The sequence below is a fragment of the Chanodichthys erythropterus genome, chromosome 3 (assembly GCF_024489055.1).
Source record: "Chanodichthys erythropterus isolate Z2021 chromosome 3, ASM2448905v1, whole genome shotgun sequence".
NCBI lineage: Eukaryota > Metazoa > Chordata > Actinopteri > Cypriniformes > Xenocyprididae > Chanodichthys > Chanodichthys erythropterus.
In genome coordinates, this window is record NC_090223.1 from 51179437 (window position 1) to 51203510 (window position 24074).

General features: G+C 37.9%; 1 protein-coding gene across 8 annotated transcripts in view; it reads left to right on the plus strand.

The window, feature by feature from the left end:
- Positions 1–24074, plus strand: part of LOC137017929 (caskin-2) — a 76902-nt gene that overhangs the window by 42465 nt on the left and 10363 nt on the right. For 2 of the 8 annotated variants that reach the window (XM_067382707.1, XM_067382708.1), the window contains exons 4-15: positions 1375–1472; positions 2686–2831; positions 3315–3410; positions 6558–6688; positions 12778–12886; positions 14279–14387; positions 17320–17414; positions 18697–18814; positions 19724–19909; positions 21381–21458; positions 21890–22029; positions 22492–22555. In XM_067382707.1, coding sequence (XP_067238808.1) covers positions 1375–1472; positions 2686–2831; positions 3315–3410; positions 6558–6688; positions 12778–12886; positions 14279–14387; positions 17320–17414; positions 18697–18814; positions 19724–19909; positions 21381–21458; positions 21890–22029; positions 22492–22555 — 1370 coding nt within the window. Of the gene's footprint in view, positions 1–712; positions 771–1374; positions 1473–2685; positions 2832–3314; positions 3411–4906; positions 4963–6557; positions 6689–12777; positions 12887–14278; positions 14388–17319; positions 17415–18696; positions 18815–19723; positions 19910–21380; positions 21459–21889; positions 22030–22491; positions 22556–24074 lie in introns of those variants that run through there. The other 6 variants (XM_067382711.1, XM_067382709.1, XM_067382712.1 and 3 more) reach the window with 6 other exon arrangements.

Genomic DNA, 24074 nt, shown 5'->3' on the forward strand with positions numbered 1-24074 from the left:
TTTAGTGTTTTGAAAGCATTTCTGCTTACCGCATGCTCTACTCACACCCTCATCTCTCTCACTCTCCTGACACTGCATGCTCATGCAGAGCCCAAAGGGGTGTTGTTTAAAGAGGTGATTGGCCCAGCCCAGTGTCTATTACGAAAAGAACCAATCTGATCTAGGTGTTTCATGGGCCGGCCTGTCAGAAAAATAAATCCTAGTATCCCATGCTGACTTTTTTGACAAATGCATTACACTGGCACAAAGACCCCAGCATTGCATCAATTAAGCAAAACAAAACAAAATAAATAGAATGGGCCGCCAGTATACGAGTTTTGTGGGCCGTTCTGACAAAAAAAAAGAAGAAAAAAAAGAGATGTATCGGCTCAGAAAGCACGTCGGCCCAGCGGGAAACTGCCCTGTCTGCCAAATGGCCAGTCCGCCCCTGCCTCTCAGCCATTAGAGCAACAGTCAGTTGTTCCCTTAGTTTCACTGTATGCTTTCATGCACCCTAATGAAATAGTCATTGTTTTAGAAATGACAGCCAAGCTGTGACTTGACATTTAAAGATATTAAGGGGGAAATGTAAGCTATTCAGCCACCGGGGCACAGTTTAGTCCAAAAGCACCACAGTAATGTTGTACTTGCCCAGTCAAACTTGGCTCATTCTTTATGGGGCCACTTGTGCCTCAAGTGACAGCTTCCCCTTCTAAAAGTGATATGTTTGCAGTAATGGCTGTGGGTGAGGACTTCACTAAGACAAGACTCTGGAAGGTGATTTACATCCGGTACGTTTGAAGCGTTTGAGGAGGGGTGGTTGAAGACAGCCCTGCTACTCTTCTGTGAAAGGTTTTACTTTGGTTTTCGGCATGTCCTAACAAAATACATCCACCCCAGACAAGTAGCATTTTCATTTGTCATACTTCAGTAAACATCAGATCATATGAGGGCGTCTGTGCCCAGAGGACACAGTTTTTTATTGCCTGAGCTTGTGCTGAATTGAATGTATCTCCCCCTTGTCGCCCTGAATCTTTTTTTGCCTCATAAAACCTTGTGAATTTCAGACTTTAGTCTCTAATTGTGCCACAGCTTGAGCAATACGAGGCATTTTTACAAGACGTTGGTTTGTTGGCAATCTCACATATACTGGTGTTTTTTATTTTTCCATTCTCTTTATGACCACACATGGCCTCAAGTGTGGAATGATGAAAGTGTAACTGTGTGCTCTGGTATCAAATTAAGCTGATAAAAGTTATTGAGTGGCTTCTTTATTATTTGGCTGTAGCCTTTATCTTTCCCAAAAGTAATGCTCCTTAGATGTCAAAGGTTTTTTGCTTTTTCCACCACACTCTCCATCTCTTTAAAGTTTTCTGTTTTTTCTCCTCCACTCAGGTTTTCAGCGTTGCATCATGCTGCTCTCACAGGAACCACGGAGTTGCTCTCCCTGCTGTTGGAGGCTCAGGCTGTTGTTGACATCAAGGATAGCAACGGTTAGAACTGCCTCCTCATTAACACCTAGAATGATGACTATAAATATAACGATAATATATTAGTGTCCACACCAACAAACGTATTGTTCTTTTTATTATAAGCACATGCTGCAGTTTTTTCGTCTGCCACTTTAAATGCTCAAGCTCTTTAAAGCAGGGTGATTGGGATGTTTTTATCGCTCATCAGCTGGAGAAAAAAAAAAAAAAAAACATTGTGAAAGTGACTATTCTTGATTTTTAAAACTATATCTTTATCCATATTAGTGTTGTCACAGTACAGGAATTTCCAACTTCAACTTCAACGATACCTTGAAAAATATCAATATTCGATACCAGTTTCGATACCATGTTGAAAACTGCCATATATATATACCGCCATACAGATAATTTATTATCTCATAATTTTTTGATAGTTTGGGTAATTTGTTGTAAAAGCTTACACACAGAACAGGGAAGCTTATTTAAATCTTTGAACTACATTTACAAAAAAAGGCAAGTAAACAGTCAGTAATTAAAATAAGAACACATAAACAAATTGCACAAATAGAATAAAGAGACAAATGAAATTAACATGGCTTTAAGTTTTTGAGGTAGGTCTAATGGTATATTCAAGCAAGAAATTAAAGTACTACAGAATTGAAAGTAATCAAATGTAAAATAACACTGGATAGTTTTCATTGTAAAAATTAAATACAGATTAATGCTTATAATTAAAGTTTCAAAAGTTATTCGATCAAGCAGCGAGTGATTTTGTCTTTTCTTCTTTTATTAACATGCAGAAAGCAGCAGGTTTATTAGGCTGCTGTCACTTTAAGAGCTTATGCACTGATCCAATATACTGTTACACAACATGCGCTTTCTCTCCACTATTCACGTTCCAAAACTGACTGCATTTACCTGAATACTCACCAAGATGGGCTTTTTGACATAATTTTGTATGTATTTGTATCTTGGTACTCGCAAGCTTTTCGAGAAGTAGCTTTATGTGTGCGCCACTTATATAGATCGCGCTTTTGGTGCAAACGTGAAACGTGAAACCTGTGGGAATGACTAAAATGATGCCCAATACAAGCGCTATTCAACTGAAGCGAATGACACGAGTGAGTGAGAGGAAGCGGGTGTTTGTCAATTCACCGTCAGAGAGAAAAGAGAGTGAGAATGCGCATTTTGTATGCGCATTTTGTATTTGAATTTTGTATGTTTTGTTCTGCAGGGATGCGGCCGCTGCATTACGCAGCGTGGCAGGGTAAAGCTGACTCAGTGCTCATGCTGCTGAGATCAGGGGCTGCGGTTAACAACGCGTCTCACGACGGGCAGATTCCACTGCACCTGGCTGCTCAGTATGGACACTACGAGGTGGTGCGTATCCATTAGACCACACTCAGATGCTTCAAAACAGTTGCTGATGTCAAACACGTCACAAACACTCTTGAAAAAAGAGCAGAGCAGTTTAGCACTGTGGGCTCAATGGGCTGACCAATGTTGAAAATCTATTGAAAATCTTTCCATATTACTTTGTTTAAAAAATTGTTTCCAAAAGCCAGCCCGGTCAGCCCACAGAGAAAACTGGCCAGTCCATCCCTGTTTGAGAAGCAGTGTTGTTGGATACAGCACCTGTGAATCATCTGACATCAGCTCACTGAAATGCAAAGAAATTTGATATTTGCATTGCGACATCAACAAGTGACCCCAGATGGTTTTATTGTGTGTATGTACGGTATTAGTGAGGAATTAGGGACAATCTGCCTGTTTTTATGATTATTTTCTGTCTCATGTCACATATATTAACTAACAAGTTGGTTTGAAAAACATAATTCTTCTTTCCTTCTCTCTCTCTCTCAGTCTGAGATGTTGTTGCAGCACCAGTCAAACCCGTGCGTGTTAAATAAGGCTAAGAAGACTCCTTTGGATCTGGCCTGTGAGTTTGGCCGAGTGAAGGTCAGTCATCTAATCTCTGTGGGGACTTATCAGTATTGAATTTCTAGTGTGTTCATGATCATTCTTCATGTGGGATGTCATCTGTTACATCACTGTCAGTATGGTTCCTGCGATCTCATAGATTATGTTATCTGTTGTGCAAGTGAATCGCATACATTCTGACAAGAACATATCCAGGCCATATTTCACACCCAAAAAAAAAAATTTGCTTAAAGAAAATAAAGTCAATCTATTTGGGCCATTAAAGCCTACATTCTTATTCTAACTGGTATTACTGTAATACAATATTTTTGCTGTATTATAGTAAAAAAAACTGTAATACAATGTTTTTCATTTAATTTTTTTTTACTGCCCCAATACCTGACAATTTAAAGCTGCTGTCCGTAACTTTTTGTGTTCAAAATTTACAAAAATTATATAATGAGAATGTACAACATGAATCCATTTTACACACCGTGTTTTTGTCTTACCCTGAATCATTATGGTACACTTATAATAAGTGTTTATATTCTGACTATTTCAGACCGGACTGGTAGGACTCGCCGCAGAGCATAACAGTAACTGCGTGACTCGCCATAGACATACACAGAGAAAAGTAGCTCCGGCCACAATGTTCTTCTGCAAGATGCCTGTAGTTCTGTTTATTAACCACTAGAGGGCCAAAAATTGTGGCCTGCAGCTTTAAATAATAAATAATATTATTGTGCTTTGCTGTAATGAGGATATTTGAGTGGGAAATGAGCCGAGTTGTCATGAAAATAATGTTACAATGCAAAAAATCGCAATGATTTTAAAGGGTTAGTTCACCCAAAAATGAAAATTCTGTCACCCTCATGTCGTTCCACACCCGTAAGACCTTTTTCATCTTTGGAATACAAATTAAGATATTTTTGATGAAATCCGATGGCTCAGTGAGGCCTCTGTTGACAGCAAGACAATTAACACTTTCAGATTCCCAGAAAGCTACTAAAGACATATTTAAAACAGTTCATGTGACTACAGTGGTTCAACCTTAATGTTATGAAGCGACGAGAATGCTTTTTGTGCACCAAAAAAACAAAATAACGACTTTATTCAACAATATCTAGTGATGGGTGATTTCAAAACACTGCTTCATGAAGCTTCGAAGCTTTACGAATCTTTTGTTTTGAATCAGTGGTTCAGAGAGTGTATCAAACTGCCAAAGGGAACCACGAGAACCATTTAAATTTCGAAATGTTTCAAAAGACTTATGACATCAGTGAATAAGAGCTCAGAGCTTTGTTGTACATGTTCTCGCGCACACATGCCCAATGGTGTGCGATTTCAGTTCAGCTGTGTATTTAGGCCTTTTGGAGGTGTTACTTTAATGGCAGTGTGTGTATGTGTGGTATTTAATCAGCTGCCGTATTGAGGTATCAGGGTGTGGCTGAAGCAACTGGATAATGTCTTTCTCTCTAACCCTATGTGTGTGCTGACGCAGAAGAAATCCACTCAGTGCTGCCTGCTGTGGGTGTGCCTTTAAAATGTACAGCAGTGAGGCTGTCTTCAGCGTGATCTATGATTGCTTTCAGTACGTGGTCAATAAAGTCATCATGTGCACGATTACAGATAGAAAAATGCTAACTTTATTACTGACTTTATAACAGTCAAAAGTGTTCATATCTCACTGTTTGTAACTTCACAATAATTATAACTTTATAATTACTGATTTCTGCATTTTACAATGAAAACTATGAAAAAAAATGGAAGAATTCAATTACCAAATATATATATATATATATATATATATATATATATATATATATATATATATATTTATTTATTTTTTTTATTTTTATTTTTTCCAAAAAAACATTGTTTGTTACACATTATCCCACAATCCCCAGTGCAAGTCTGATGCTTGACTGATGCTCAAACTGCAGAAAATGAATTTAAAACATCTACTCAGCTTAGTTTGTGGCCCAGATGTTTTTGGGTGTTAATGTTCACTTGGACATACATGAGCTCATCCTCACCTGAGAGTCAACACCCACCTTCCCAAGAGTCCTCTGTGTGTGTGTGTGTGTGTGTGTGTTCTCATAACCACATTTTCTCTCTCTTTTTACCACCTTTTACACTTTTGTCTGATCATTTTTCTCTTAATTCAGTTTTAGCATAAAAACTCTACTGCTACGTCCGTAATCACTTACTATCTGAGTAGGTACTACATTTGAATTTACTTCAGGAGCGATAAAAATGTGAATGAATTAAATTTGGACATACTATATCCACCATGTTGTCTCTGTCACGTGACCTACGGCATCAGTTGCGTCGCTTCACTGTCATTCATAAATCCTTTCCCGGGATAGCAAAGTGTCCATTGAATGTGCACTTCAGAATCTGGCCGAAAGTAGTAAGTCATCCGACTTTTCGCCAGATTTTTTATGGGTACTGTGAATTCAGACATACGACTATTTTGGCATACTGTTTTTCGCATACTATTTAGAAGGGAAGTATTCTATTTAGGACACAATGTACATTGCGTTAGTAAAAGTGTTTGTAGTTTATCTGCTTACCATTTTTTTTTTTTTTAATGCCACAGTTTATGTAAGAATGATTTTGTTTGAGAATTTATTCTGTTTGTGCTTTAGGAATGAGGTCTATTGAGAATAGTACAACATGTGTAAATAAATAGTGATATTAATGAAGAAAACAAGAAATTTAATTAAATACAATAAAAAAAATTTAGTGTAAAACATTGTTATTTTAGTATTATTTATGCACTGTTATAGTGTTTATTCATATTCATATTTTAATTTTATTTTTATTTTAAATTTCATTTTAATTTTTTAAGTTTTAGTAATTTTGCTTTTAGCATATTATAACTTTTTATATTTATATCTGGCTTTAATTAATTAATTTCTATTTCAGTTTTAGTTTTAATCATTTAGTACACCAATTTAAACTAATTTCAATTAGTTAATAAGGCACCATTTCTCATTTGTAAGGACTTTTTTTTTTTTTTTTTTTTGGTTTTTCATTTAATTTTTATATTTTATTGTATTTGAGCTTTGTTTCGCTTGCCAATAAAAATAATTAATGATTTTTAATAGTTTTAGTCATCTATAACAACACTGGTGCGGAATATGCCACTGATCTCTGTCTCATTGTGGCTCTGTCTCACAGGTGGCTCAGCTGTTGTTAAGCAGTAATATGGTTGCGTCTCTGTTAGAGGGGGATCGGAAAGACACTTCTGACTCAAACTGTAACACTCCTCTACACCTCGCCGCACGCAATGGACACAAGGATGTCATTTGGTGAGCTTTTGAATAAATCAAGTGTGTGTATGTGTGTGTATTGCACATCTGTAGGCATCAGTCTCAGCTGTGTCGGGCTGTCCTGTCTCTCTGGAGAGCTGCTGTGTGTTTAATGCATCAACGCTGAATTTGATTCTTGGCTGATTTCAGTGTTAGTACAGAAACACAGCTGATATATTTTAAAAATTCTGATGGGATGAGCCACATTCATGCTTATATCATGCTTCACAACACACGTCACACATTACAACACGCTTATATTATGTTTCACAACATGCTTACATTATGCTTGACAACATGCTTATATCATGCTTCACAACATACATCATGCTTCACATCACACATCACTCATTACAACACGCTTATGCTTCACAACATGCTTATGTCACCCATTACAACACGCTTATATCATGCTTCACAACATACATCATGCTTCACATCACACATCACCCATTACAACACGCTTATATCATGCTTCACAACATACATCATGCTTGACAACACACTTATAACATGCTTCACAACATACATCACTCATTACAACATGCTTATATCATGCTTCACAACATACATCATGCTTCACATCACACATCACTCATTACAACACGCTTATGCTTGACAACATGCTTGTATCATGCTTCACAACACACGTCACGCATTACAACATGCTTATATCATGCTTCACAACATACATCATGCTTCACATCACACATCACTCATTACAACACGCTTATATCATGTTTCACAACACACGTCACGTATTATAACATGATTATATCATGCTTCACAACATACATCATGCTTCACAACACACGTCACGCATTACAACATGATTATGCTTCACAACATGCTTATGTCACCCATTACAACACGCTTATATCATGCTTCACAACATACATCATGCTTCACATCACACATCACCCATTACAACACGCTTATATCATGCTTCACAACATACATCATGCTTGACAACACACTTATAACATGCTTCACAACATACATCACTCATTACAACATGCTTATATCATGCTTCACAACATACATCATGCTTCACATCACACATCACTCATTACAACACGCTTATATCATGTTTCACAACACACGTCACGTATTATAACATGATTATATCATGCTTCACAACATACATCATGCTTCACATCACACATCACTCATTACAACACGCTTATGCTTGACAACATGCTTGTATCATGCTTCACAACACACGTCACGCATTACAACATGCTTATATCATGCTTCACAACATACATCATGCTTCACATCACACATCACTCATTACAACACGCTTATATCATGTTTCACAACACACGTCACGTATTATAACATGATTATATCATGCTTCACAACATACATCATGCTTCACAACACACGTCACGCATTACAACATGATTATGCTTCACAACATGCTTATGTCACCCATTACAACACGCTTATATATTATGTTTCACAACATGCTTACATCATGCTTGACAACACACTTATAACATGCTTCACAACATACATCACTCATTACAACACGTCTATATCATGCTTCACAACATACATCATGCTTCACATCACACATCACTCATTACAACACGCTTATGCTTGACAACATGCTTGTATCATGCTTCACAACACACGTCACGCATTACAACATGCTTATATCATGCTTCACAACATACATCATGCTTCACATCACACATCACTCATTACAACACGCTTATATCATGTTTCACAACACACGTCACGTATTATAACATGATTATATCATGCTTCACAACATACATCATGCTTCACAACACACGTCACGCATTACAACATGATTATGCTTCACAACATGCTTATGTCACCCATTACAACACGCTTATATATTATGTTTCACAACATGCTTACATCATGCTTGACAACACACTTATAACATGCTTCACAACATACATCACTCATTACAACACGTCTATATCATGCTTCACAACATACATCATGCTTCACATCACACATCACTCATTACAACACGCTTATGCTTGACAACATGCTTGTATCATGCTTCACAACACACGTCACGCATTACAACATGATTATATCATGCTTCACAACATATATCATGCTTCACATCACACATCACTCATTACAACACGCTTATATCATGTTTCACAACATGCTTACATCATGCTTGACAAAATGCTTATATCATGCTTCACAACACACGTCACGCATTACAACATGATTATATCATGCTTCACAACATACATCATGCTTCACATCACACATCACTCATTACAACACGCTTATGCTTGACAACATGCTTGTATCATGCTTCACAACACACGTCACGCATTACAACATGATTATGCTTCACAACATGCTTATGTCACCCATTACAACACGCTTATATATTATGTTTCACAACATGCTTACATCATGCTTGACAACACACTTATAACATGCTTCACAACATACATCACTCATTACAACACGTCTATATCATGCTTCACAACATACATCATGCTTCACATCACACATCACTCATTACAACACGCTTATGCTTGACAACATGCTTGTATCATGCTTCACAACACACGTCACGCATTACAACATGATTATATCATGCTTCACAACATATATCATGCTTCACATCACACATCACTCATTACAACACGCTTATATCATGTTTCACAACATGCTTACATCATGCTTGACAAAATGCTTATATCATGCTTCACAACACACGTCACGCATTACAACATGATTATATCATGCTTCACAACATACATCATGCTTCACATCACACATCACTCATTACAACACGCTTATGCTTGACAACATGCTTGTATCATGCTTCACAACACACGTCACGCATTACAACATGATTATATCCTGCTTCACAACATATATCATGCTTCACATCACACATCACTCATTACAACACGCTTATATCATGTTTCACAACATGCTTACATCATGCTTGACAACACACTTATAACATGCTTCACAACATACATCACTCATTACAACATGCTTATATCATGCTTCACAACATACATCATGCTTCACATCACACATCACTCATTACAACACGCTTATATCATGTTTCACAACACACGCCACGTATTATAACATGATTATATCATGCTTCACAACATACATCATGCTTCACAACACACGTCACGCATTACAACATGATTATGCTTCACAACATGCTTATGTCACCCATTACAACACGCTTATATATTATGTTTCACAACATGCTTACATCATGCTTGACAACACACTTATAACATGCTTCACAACATACATCACTCATTACAACACGTCTATATCATGCTTCACAACATACATCATGCTTCACATCACACATCACTCATTACAACACGCTTATGCTTGACAACATGCTTGTATCATGCTTCACAACATATATCATGCTTCACATCACACATCACTCATTACAACACGCTTATGCTTGACAACATGCTTGTATCATGCTTCACAACATATATCATGCTTCACATCACACATCACTCATTACAACACGCTTATATCATGTTTCACAACATGCTTACATCATGCTTGACAAAATGCTTATATCATGCTTCACAACACACGTCACGCATTACAACATGATTATATCATGCTTTACAACATACATCATGCTTCACATCACACATCACTCATTACAACACGCTTATGCTTCACAACATGCTTATGTCACCCATTACAACACGCTTATATATTATGTTTCACAACATGCTTACATCATGCTTGACAACACACTTATAACATGCTTCACAACATACATCACTCATTACAACACGTCTATATCATGCTTCACAACACGCTTACATCACTCATTACAACACACTTATATCGTGTTTCACAACATGCTTACATCATGCTTGACAACATGCTTATACCATGCTTCACAACACATCACGCATTACAACACGTCTATATCATGCTCCACAACACACTTACGTCACGCATAACACAATTAGGTCACTCTTTACAACATGCTTAAATCATGCTTCACAACACGCTTGAGTCTCTCTTCGCAATACGCTTATATCATGTTTTGCAACACGCTTGCATCACACTTCTGAACACACCTACATCAAGCTTCTGTACCCATTTACGTGGCTCTTTACAGAGTGCTTACGTCAAGCTTCACAACACGCTTCACGTCACGCTTCTCAACAAACTTAAGTCACACCTTGGTACCAGGATCACAAAATTCTTACATGACACTTAGCAAAAAGAATACTGCATACTGATGTGATTCTTCACAACACGCTTTTGTGACAACACGCTTTACAACATTCTTATAGCCCAACATGCTGTACAACACACTTTTCAGTGTTTTTACGTGATGCTTTGCAATGCGCTTACAGCACGCTTTCATCGTGCTTCACAACAGGCTTTACAACACATTTACGTGTCTCTCCGCATCACGCTTATCATGCTTCGCAACACTTTTAGTATGCTGTACAACATACTTATATCATACTTCACAACATGCTTACGTCATGCTTTACAACATGTTTATATCATGCTTCACAACATGCTTATGTTACTCTTTACAATATGCTTATATCATGCTTCAAATCATGTTTGTTGTGCGGATTATTGGATTATATGTAAACAAAAAGTTTGAAATATTTTCTAGTGGGCTAGTCAGTACTCTCTGAACTATTCATTTAAATATGACATATCCTTTGACTATAGATTTTTGTGATTTGAGATCAAACACACACCCACTGTGCCATCCAGACACTGTACCCACACAGCAGAGGATGAGACTGGGAAAGTCCTACTGCCAACAGACAGTCAGTGTTCTGTCTATCTCTCTGACTCACGCTCCCCCACAAGATCATCCTGAGGGAGAGGAGTGTCCCAGTCTCTCTAAATATGTGTGATCTTCTCTATGTGTGATCTTTCTGAGATGAGTGTGCTTGTGAGTGGATTAAACACTGCTTTGACTCATCACTCTCATCCTCGAAGACACACAGCACTTCCTGAATCAGATCACATTCTTTATCATCATATCAGAGTGATTTACAGTTTTGAGAAACGCCTATGGGAATGATTCACACAAAACACCAAAATCAAACAAAATTACATTGTGCCAAATTAAACGAAGTCTGTTTTAGAAGCACTGATTGTTTGCATTGTAGAATTATTTTCATGACAATATACCAGCAAAATTGTCATTCTCATACTAATTGAGTCATAATTTTAGAAGTATGACTTTTTATGTTATAATTTCAACTTTTTATGTAATATTTGTCTTTTTTCTGTTATTATGACCTTTTATCTTATAAAATATCAAAATTATGAGATACTAAGTCATATTTCTGTTATAAATCATGCTTTAGTATATAATATTTGTTTCTGCCATGACGGAAGATGTGGCAGAAAGGGGCTTCCATACACATTCTCATTTTGTATTGTAAAAACTATTTTATAAGTATTTCAATTGTAAAATATATATTTTATATATAATATCATGACAGTGTTTATTTTATCGCACTTCACTGATTCTAATTGAAATAAAATGTTGTAATGAAAATCCTGTTATATTAAAATAATGACAATTTAGAGGGGGTATGTGCTTAATTATCAGGAAAATAATGGCATAATGGCAAAAATTAAAATAGGATCAAATTTTTTACAGATTTTGTTAAGTGTGGTTTTAGTTTGCATGGTCATGACATTTCTGTGTGGGTGTGTGTGTGCTGTCTACGGCTGTCACGCTAACAGATCCCCCTAATGCCCGGCATTCCCAGTGCAGCACTGAAATTCCATCCAGCATTCCGACAGATGAGCATCTCTGATTCTGCCTGATGTGTGTGTGTGTGTGTGTGTGTGTGTGTGTGTGTGTGTGTGTGTGTGTGTGTGTGTGTGTGTGTGTGTGTGTGTGTGTGTGTGTGTGTGTGTGTGTGTGTGTGTGTAAATTCCACAAGTCTGTGTGTATTATAGGCCCTTCAGTATGTAAATATAACACAGAGTGCTAAAGAGGATGTCGTCTCCTCTCTTTGGAGTAATAGTAGGATAGTGCCGCCAGTACATTCATTCAGTTTCCATCTCTCTGTCTGCAGGCTTCTTCTGAAAGCGGGTATTGACATCAACAGAACGACTAAAGCTGGCACAGCACTCCATGAGGCTGCCCTCTATGGGAAGACAGAGGTTGTGCGGCTACTCCTGGATGTAAGTTCATCCTTTTTTCCCCCTAATGTGTTTAATCCAGGGGCTGGCATCCTTTCTGACATTTAAGTGTTTTAAAAATACACAGAGTAAGTAACTTTTTATGCACAATCTTCATTTCTGAACATTTCTTAACATCCCCTCATATGCTTCTTTTTGAGAATATTGTTTCAAGAGCAATAAACACAAAAGGAAGATAAATCAGGTCTCACTAATACTTTTGTTTTCACTGAATAATCTGTTTCACTTGGAAGCACATCACATTGTTGTAGTGACTGTTTCATGTTAACTAAGATTTATAGGTGCGTTTAAAATGTACATTTATATTTAATGTTTATAGTTAGATTTAAATTATTTTTTATATTTATATTACACTACTCTTCAAAGGTTTGGGGTCAAAACAATGTTTTTGACATTTACAATGTTACAAAAAGCTTCTATTTATAAATGCTGTACTTTGGAACTTTTTATTTATTAAAGAATCCTGAAAAAAACGTATTATGTGTTCCACAAAAATATGAAGCAGCACAACTGTTTTCAACATTGATAATAATAAGAAATGTTTCTTGAGCAGCAAATCTTGTTTTTGGGCTCTACTAGAACAGGTTTTCATGCTTGAATGTTCAAAAAATACATTTTCTCACATTTTCCCATATTTGACATTGTTGCAGCACATTTCTTCCCAGTCTGTCAGTATCACTCTGTTTAGTTCCTGTCTCTATGAAGCCCCTCCTTCTGAAAAGCACAATGTGTTCTGATTGGTTGGCTGGATCAGTGTGTTGTGATTGGTCAAACTCTTTGCGCGTGTTTGGGAAATATCACGCCCTTTTCATGTCAACCCACTACGTATTATAACTCAACCAGGCCCGCCCCTTTATTTTGCGTATGCCTTGGGCGGGAATATTTAAATGAGGAATTTTGTGATGTGTACTTTACCAGAAGAAAACTCAAGACTACAATGGAGGCGTTTCAGGGAGTTCAGAAACAGTGCACACTGATATAAAGAATAACTCCCTTTGGAGTGACTTTGGACTACTTTAAATAATGTGTCCACTTTTTCATTTTATTTGACAAAATTACTTATAATATTGAGCTCTCTCAGTCTAATCGCTCACATGCTAATGATTCGTCTTCCATATTTTTGTTGTCTTTGCTTAAACTTATCTTAAGGCTCCCACATATGTTTGTTTGCACAGTGTAAGTGCATTTTCTCATAGTATAAACTGATCTGCAGACATGCCCTTCACAAGGCCTAGCACTTACCTGTGCAGTATCTGTAATGTTTTATCCTGTGTATTTCTGTAGATCGATTTTTCCACCGGCCAATGCTCTTCTACTAATCGACAGACAGTGTTTAACTGACCTAATGTTTTTTTGTTTTTTTTATAATGGCAGGCTGGGATTGATGTGAATATCCGCAACACTTACAATCAAACAGCCCTGGATATCGTCAACCAGTTCACTGCATGTCATGCCAGCAAAGATATCAAGCAGCTCTTACGAGGTGAGATGCAATCTGACATTTATTTTAAGACAGCAGTGCTGTCCTTATGCTGTTTTGTGAACTGTAGTGTGTGTATTTGTGTCTACCAGTGTGTTTGAGCTCATACTCCATTTGAATGTGTGAAGTTTGTGTGTGTGTTTGGGAACGGCCCTTCTTTGGTTTGTAAGGGGTTATGGGAGACGTTTGAGCTGCCAATTAGTAAGCAGCTGTTTAAACTCAGGATTATATAACCTGCTGCTTTCTCTGGGGAGTTTTGAGTGCATGAAAGAGACAAAAGACATCTCCTGTGTGTGTTTGTGTGTAGATGAATACTACAAATCTGTGGGGCCTCCTATGAAACATAAGACAGGGTCCGCCCTCAAGTACTGACGTCATACGTTAACACTTGTATTGGGGTTAAACTGTAATGCTGATAGGAGACAGTGATGTTACTTTGGGCATATGTAGCCTTCTGTTCAGTACTCTTACTTTTTTTACATTTTTTTTTATAGATATGGCCTTTAATCTGTTAATTTTTCAGTGCCTTTTTTGAGCATTGACGTAAAAAAATGCAAAACTTCTAAACTGCAAAAATCTCTAGTTGTAATTCAGAAATGCTTTGCAATATAGACCTAGGGCTGTCTCTTCTCCGCAGATTATTGCTAAAGTGAAAAATTAAAAATGTTCAAAAAATTTTAAGTTTAATTTAAGTTCATTGTAAAGAAAATATACAATTTTTATACAAAATATATATATTACAAGAAAGATTTACTCTAAAATTACTATAAAATCAAATCCATATATCTAACCAAGGTTTGTACCAAATTTGAGATTTGATATCACAAAAATAGGCGCTATAACAACATTAGCCACAGGGTGACAAACTTCCATTGAATTTTTTAATGCATTTTCCTGTCACAGATTAATACATTTCTGTCAAAATATTACTTCTATCACAAAAAAAATCACCAAATATGAAATTTTAAAAGATTTGACTTAGTGCAGTGAATTTTGTTAATTCATAAATATTTGATATTTGACCCCGCCCACTAGGGGGAGGAGCTCGCCAACAAGCTTTTAAGTAACATTTCCATTGTAACTCAATGTCCAATTTCAAAATGGATTTTGTAGGATGAATTGTTTGCCTAAGTTTATAGATTATTACATTATATAGGCCCATTTAACATAGAATTAACATCGTTTTCTGGTAGTGTCTCTAACTGCACGTTTAATGTTGTGATTTCAAGAAAACAAAATGACCTATTCACAATATAATATGAATAAAAAATAATTGGCACTGATATTTAGTAAAAAAGGACTTGGAAAACCCATTTACTCCATTTTGATTATTATATGTGCTCTGCCCCTTCTGCAGATACATAAATATAACTGAGTATGCTGATTTAATTGCACTTTTTGTTGTCTTATTTATTTTGTAGTGAAATACTTTCTGATTATTTTTCTAGATGTCTGTCATTTCAAATATTTAAAATCTGTTAGACCAGAAGCATACTTTGCACAAATACATAAACACAGTAACAGACCTCAAGGGGGCGATAGTTTCCTGCAAATGTCTGTGCCGTTAAATCTCATGTTATTAATTAGGTAGCCTCAGCCCCAAATGTCACAAACATAGTTGTAATGACGCGAAAACTTGGCGGGGGAACAACTCTCCAAAATTTTGAATTTGAACCTAGTACCAATTTCAACCACTAGCTGTCAATATTACATACTGCACCTTTAACTAATGTCAATGAACAGATTCTCTTCAAACTGTTTCTGCAATATGACCTGAAAGAGAAAACTGACCACAGAAGCAGACTAGTTTACAGTAATGCCCACCATAGTTCATTGCTGGCTTGGGGTGTGTTATGAATTGTGTACTGACACATTTCAGAATGTAACATGTTGAATGCAAGGTTTACATAATTTCAGCTATAACCAAATGAACAAGTCTAGCGTCATTTATGCCAGTGAATATAAATAAATATTTGAAGTGAATGTTTATATGAGCCACTCGTTGTGTTTGTGTAATCTCTGTGCAGCCTTTGAACTAAGGCAGTAAACAGACAGCTCTTATCATAAAGAGCACAGAGACAGGCCTGTCTGCTTTAACCAGAGCTGATCTATGTGGGCCATGTCGCTTCCCAAAACCTCTGAGTGTTAATTATTGATTCAGCGAGCCTGCCGTGTGTCTGTGTCAGCACATTCCTTCCACTGGAATAAAATCACAGAAATGACACGTTGTGAAGTCCAAATGGCGGGATCTCTAAACTATTTTTAGGAACATTAAGGTTTTTTGCATTTGCATTTTTACGAGTATTGAACAGAAATTCTCATAAATGAAAGCTGTAAATACAAGTAAAAAGCATAATAATAATAAACAATATAATGGGAAAATGTGCTTAGAAATTAAGAAAAAATACATATAAATGCACCTAAAAGTATAAGTAAAAAAAAAGTAAATAAAACATTTATAACATTTTAAAATTTTATACAGTATATAGTTATCAAGTAAGATTTTATTTCTGTGTAAATTTTAAACTATTACACTTTTATCATTTTAAAATTATAGTTATTTAAAAAATAGTTATAAAGTAAGCTTTGTAAATTTTAAAATATTACACTTATAATTTTTACATTTTATATATAAAAATACAGTTTTTTGAAAATTGAAATTTGGGGAAGAATGTGTTGAATAAAAAATAATGTCAGTAATGCAGAAAAGTTCAATGGATCTATGTTTATTTTTATTTTTTTTACATTTTTTTTTTAAATCTTTAAAATAATACATATATATGAAATATGTATTTATTTTTTTATTTATTTTGGTTTTGGGTTGGACATGTTTCATTAGATTCAGCAATGTATGTGGTATCATCCAGTGTCTGAAATCTCTGAACTATGTGAATTTGTGGTGTTTTGTATTAACACAGATATGTGTTTTTTTCAGAAGCTACAGGAGTTCTTCAGGTAAGAGCTCTGAAAGACTTCTGGAATCTTCACGACCCCACGGCCCTCACCATACGCGCCGGTGACGTCATCACGGTACGGCTGCTCACATGACTTCATTAACGCTCTTCAGAGTCAATGTGTGTGTGTGTTAGAGCTGCATGATTCTGGATAAATTGAGAATCCCAATTTTTTTGTTTGTTTGTTTCAAATAGAGATCATGATTCTCCCATGATTGTGAACAGACAACTAAACAAAATAACATTTAATTTACTAGAGGTTCTGACAAAATGATAATTACTGCAGTCTATTTTTTAAAAATTGTTTTAATTAACTTGAATTAATTATTTTTTAAAAATCAGTTTGAGTGAATAATTCAATGACTCATCATAAAGACTTCACTTGTTTCATTACTTAATGAATCAGCTTTTCTGAACAAATCTCTTGAATTAATGATTCAATGACAAATACATTCACTTGTCGCCACCTACCATCTTTATTTGTTATAACAAGTTGGTGATTTACTCTATTTTGGTCACTAACCTTGACATCAGTGTTTTATCAAAACTATATTTTTATCCCAGTACTTCTGTGGTAATTTGAATTATTGTAAGACAGAAACAATGATTTTGTGTGGTTAAAAAGACTGTTTGTGAACCTAATTGCTCTCCTGGCTCAGTGGCAGTGCCAACGCAGGTCTGAATGTTCGCAGTGATCGTACATCTCAAAGGTTTAATAGACATAGAGCTGAATCGTAGTTATTTAGGAATAAGATTGCGTTGGTGTTTGAATCGAGATTACGTGTGTTTGCTTGTCTTAAGTGCTTTACCAAACGCCTAGCCAGTCTCTTAAACTAGCATTTCAGAAGCAGTTTCTGATTTGAACTCTGTCAGGAGGCCAGATGTCTCTCTCTCTTCCTCCTTCCACCAAGTTTAAATGGCTCTTTCTGTTCTTTGCCTTGGTTCTTAAAACACACTAAAGATAAACTCACAAGTGTTTATTTGTGAACTCAAAACAATGCAGATTTTCACACAGCATTGTTTCACAGGAAATTGTGGGCAGAAACTAAGAACAGTCTAAGGTTTGTTTTCTGGAGGGTTAAGAGATGTATTTTGTGATCTGCTGTAATGTTGTTGGGCCGGCAGCTATTGTACGCTTGATGTGTGTTTACATAGGGTGGGCGGCTGGGGTCATGTTATCTAACTTTCAAAAGATTTCAGATCATGCATTGTCTCTAAACTCCCAACCTCCTCCTGTGTTTTGACTGGCTGTCAAGGACATGAAAAACTGCTGGATTAAAAATCCAGTTGTTGCATTTGCAGACAGTACAGATGAGTCACTGTGACATCAATGTGTTCTGATGTGTTATGATTGGCAGGTGATAGAGCAGCACATGGACGGACGCTGGAAGGGCCACATTCACGACACCCAGAGAGGAACAGACCGAATCGGGTACTTCCCCCCCTCCATAGTTGAGGTCATCAATCGACGCTCAGGTACAATCATAACCTGAATTATGATTGGTTGTCGTTCTTGACTCTCATTTTTTGGAGCTTCACAGCCTGTGGTCACTATATATTTTCATTTTAGGGATTTTATTACAGCCAATAACCCCACAAATAACAGTGTTTGTGTTCCTGAATCAATAACATGCTGACAGATGTAACTCCTACAACCTAGGCGTGTCTCTTTCTTCCATCCCGCGGCTTCCCATGTAATAAATGGTTGCGTCTGAAAGCTGAAAAATGCTGTCTTCACAGGCAGCACACGCAAGTTATGGAAGCTTTTTTCGCCATAACTTGCGTTCTGACAATTTTGTCTTTTTTTCTCAGAGTTGTCTCAGAATTGAATATATATTCGCAATTGCGTGTTATAAAGTCAAAATTGCTAGTTTATATCTTCTTATTCCGACTTTACAACAAACAATTGCGACTTTATATTGCAATTTACAAGAATTGGGCTTTAGAACTCTGTTGCGAGTTTATATCTCACAGTTATGAAAAAAGAAGTTAGAATGAACTAATAAACTCGCAATTGCGAGAAAAAAGTCAGAATTTCACATTTTTATCTCGCAATTCTGACTTTATTTCTCACAGTTGCAAGTTTTTATATATTGCAATTGTGAAAAAAATTATGTAATTTCTAGCGGGAAATTAATATTGTAGTAAATAAATCTTCGCTTTTGTTATCACCAAAGCTCGCTCTGTTTATTTGTTGATAATTAAACCATTAGGCTGCTTCAGAAGTCTGTCCGAAATTAGGTACCTTCGTTCGCAAACGCTGCCTGCAAAGTCATTGCCTAAACATTCAGCAGCCTAAGCTTTCAGACACAGCCAATGTTCATCTCTAACCTCCATCCGCTTGCATTAACCCACTGCTCCTGTCATGTGTGTGTTGTCCTGTAGGGGGCACCCTGTTACGACACGCCTCTCTGCCCACCCAGAGGCAGCAGCTGCTCTCCAGGTCCGCCCTCAGTCCAAGCTTGAGTCTGAGTGGGGGTGGGGCCCCTCAAACCGACGAGTCCTACACTCTGTACACCCCTAACCAACACCTGGTCCTCCCTCATGCCAACGGTCTGAGCACCAATCCAGGTATAATACTCGCGCCCACCTCTGAGGGTGCTTCCTCACTAAGGCCTTGTTTCCATCCGGTATTAAGATGCGTTTTCAGTGATCCGATCCCTAGTGGTGAGCCGAGACACATACTGTTTCCACGTGGTATTAATATGCATTTCAAATGCCTCTCCTGTGGCCATTTATGTTCGATTTCATTGAGACACTCTCCTCTTATTTCGTTACACTCTACATCACTTTTGCGGGAGTGCTACATCCGTCATATGAATACTATTGTCTGAATGATCTTTTGTGACTGTTAAAATGCATTTGACTACATGAGTGGCTAATTGTGCAGCTTTAAATATTTATACTCGCATGTCATTACATTCCTAATTATATATGAGTTATAATGAGGGGTGGTTATTATATCATGGTAATTATTTATTTTCTTCAATTTCATTAATAATCCAGTTTAATAATCCAGCTGTTATAAATAAATCTTAACCTCTGATTCCTAATTTCATCCATTTTTGGAAGGCCAAACAAAGGGGTTTTGCTTTCGCATTCAAACACAGCGTCACAACAACATGCAACACTACAATTCCCTGAAGCCTCACCTTTTTTCTTTGCTTATGCCTTTGGGCGGGCATTTTGTTAATATTTCAGATCATGTTGTGGACGTTTGCGTAAGTATTATCTAAACTTCGATCAAAACGTTTTAGGCAGTTCTGGATCAGTGTTCATTATTAGAATAAATCACTTTGTGGGAGACTGAGCTTTGAAACTGTGCAGATCTTATACATGCATAAACAGATACATTACACACTAAAGGAAAACATTAAAATGCATCATATGCATTTTATGCATATCTATGTTCCTCAACAGTTTTCTGCATCCCCCCACCACCCCGTCTCCTCACACTCATCTGGTTACTATCCTAACCAGAGATACGGGGTGAGTATTTTGGGTTTGGGTCAAAATTTCAAGCTCGGAGCCCTCCCCTCAGACAGCACGCCAAATACACATTCTACTTTATTCTATCTGATTATTTTTGACTGTGAACTCGTGAAATGACCGATATACATATAACTTTGAATGCAATATTACTGTTGCAGGCTGCGATGTTGAGCATACACTTATAAATCTCTCACTTATAAATAACAAAATGTCCTGAAAAGTCCTGCCCACTAAGAGCTGCACAAAAATACCTACAGCAGTATAATGGTGTATCAAAATCTCAGCTTGTTGACAGATCTTTCATTTGCACATAACGTCATACCACGCAGCTCTAACTGGTAAAACGTTCTCAATATACCAGTTATCGACAGTTGAGGCAAACGGTTGGTTTTGGACCCTGGGTGTTCTCGTGGTTCTTCTGCACAAATACTATCTTTGCATATAAACACTATACAGTGGCGCACACACACATCTGAAGCCCCTGATTTGGGACACACACCCTCATCCCTCCCCACACTAGACTGGCCCAAAAGGTGTTTGTGTCCGCTAGGTGGGCCTCCCGGCAGTCTGTCCCAGCACATTAGCCCCAGCATGGAGGACGTGTGGGTTTTGCGGAACTCCTGCGCTGGTAAGAACTGTTGCACTCCCCTCCTCTGAAACGCTCCTCCCCTGTGCCCCCTACTGGCTGTCACCCCCTCCCTGCTGCAGACAGACCCTCTGATTGGCTGGCCTGTAGGATGCCACACAAACCCAGTTGGTGTGTCCGTCTCAAGATGCCAATTCCCTGTTAGCATACTGTGATCTCTCCCGCTCCTGTAGCAGTACGTAGGTTGTGTGCTGTCATCTGTAAACCCCATCACCACATGCCTGTGGCTTTGCCCTGCTACCCCCACCCCCATCCTGCCTGCTGCTTGAGTAGAAATCCAGTGGGTACAGTGTCCTCACGGCTGTGGAGTGGCACACTGGCATGGCAGTGCAGACGGCCGCTGTGATGCCATAACCGCGGGCATGTTATGATTGCAATTACACATTGGACTAACGCCTCCGTCTCTCTCACAGCGGGGGACAGGAACAGTGTGGGCAGCACTGGCAGTGTGGGCAGCACCCGCAGCGCAGGCAGTGGCCAGAGCACAGAAAGCAACAGCGCCCCCTCTGGACCACAACAACACCAACACACCACCAACCCTGACACCAGCAAGGTAACCGCCCACTCAGAGAGCACTCTGTGCGGTCATAGGCATGATGCTTTGAGAGGAAGACAGCATCTCACAGTTAGAAATACCAGGAAAAATTAGATTTCCAGGTTTATTTCTGTAGCAAATTCTAATTCTACTCAATACTATTCACTAATTCTAATTCTACAGATGATGTGAAGATTAAATCTTTATGAAGTATTGAGTCATGGTCTAAGGGCAGTTGCTTTTAGAGGTAGTGAGTGATAATGAAATGTCTTAATTTTGATAGAGCAAATAAAAAGGAAACATTTTAGTATTCATCTGAATGTGTTAATGCTGCTATTTTAGTGGCAATGTTTTGATCCAGTGTAAAGATTTTTATTTGTTTTTTTGTTAACAAACCTTTTTAGCTTTAGGCATATGCTTGTTGTTTCTATGTGTTTAATAGCTAAGGTTTCTTCTGAAATTTTCTCTCATTTTACACAGACGGCACCCTCTGCTGTGGATTTACTACAGCCAGACCATAACAAACATCCTGACACACCTACAGGTAATGAGCTACCTGTGGCAGGTTTACTGTGTGCATCTGTACAGATTACAATGACAGTATTTGCACACTTAGCCCTATTCAGACAGGACTAGTTTCCCCAGAGGACGTTAGAGAAATTCCTGTTTTACAGGAGTACTTTGCGATTTTAATCCCAAAATGAATCTGCAGTGGTAAGGTGTTTCAGCGATCATGTAGTACAAGTAGGAGCTCTCAGAGAATTCCCAGCTTACAAATTGAAATTACGAGTTCTACAAGGAACTAAACACTTTTTACAAGTTGAATTGCTGATGATTGCAGATGTTGTATTATACTAATGCTTCTCCTCTCCTGTTTTTGACCTACCTAAGCTAGCGTTTACACACAAATCTTCTGATTGCAGATGTTGTATTATACTCATGCTTCTCCTCTCCTGTTTTTGACCTACCTAAGCTAGCGTTTACACACCAATCTTCTGCATGCTTTCAATGGATGGTATCCAACGAAAAAATAAAATTATAAAATTAATAAATAGAGCTAAATCGTAGAAACGGTGAAGATTGTCTATTTTAATATCAGTGTCAGGTAAGATACTTATCTAGATTTCTCTGCTCAGTTATGTGGGCAAAATGTCATCCACTTCTTGTCTGAAAGGAGACATCTGCAGGAATGGCAAAAAACATGGCAAAGAGACACAGCGTGTCATTCCCTATTCCTAGGGAACCATGGTTACATGCGTAACCTGAGATGTTCCCTTTCGAAAGAGATCTCACACTGTGTCCCCTACTATGGGGAATGGAATACCCATGCTGCCATGCTGGAGGGATGAGTGCCCATCACCTAAGCTAAGTTAAAGAACTCAATAGAAGCACCCTCTAGCGAGAGGAGTCCTAGTGAGGCTTGCAGCAGCCAAAAAAGCTCACAAAGAGCCTAACCACTTGGCAAACAACCTAGCCAAACTCAAGGACCGGAGGCTTCAGTGTGACAACTCTCTAAAATGAGAGGAGACCTAATAAATGCCCCACACTCAGGATGGCGGCTCACGGAGAACCTTCAACTCAAAAATTGCTATCCTAGCAGAGCTCTTGGGATCGGAGGCCTCAAAAAGGTAACTCTCTCTAGTGAGAGTAGGCCTAACAACACTTGCAAGAGCCAAGGAGGCTAACAGAGAGACTAACGACTTAGCATAGAGGCTGGCCGAGCTCTAGGAGCAGAGGTCTCAGCATAATTACTCTCTAAAGCGAGAGGAGACCTAACAATGCCCCACGCTCAGGATATCTTTCAAGGAGGCTCACAGAGAGCCTATAACTCAAAAATTGCTATCCTAGTGACTCCATAGTACAGGCAGTAACCAGGGAGGCTCAGATGGAGCCTACCGACGCAGTACTACCACCTGGTCGAGCTGTGAGGACATAGGCCTCAGCATGATGACTATCTAAAGTGAGAGGAGGCCTAGCTACGTTTAACACCCAAGACAGCTTACCAAAGAGGCTCACAGAGAGCCTAGCTACTTGATATTGCTGTTCAGGTGGAGCTCTGAGGA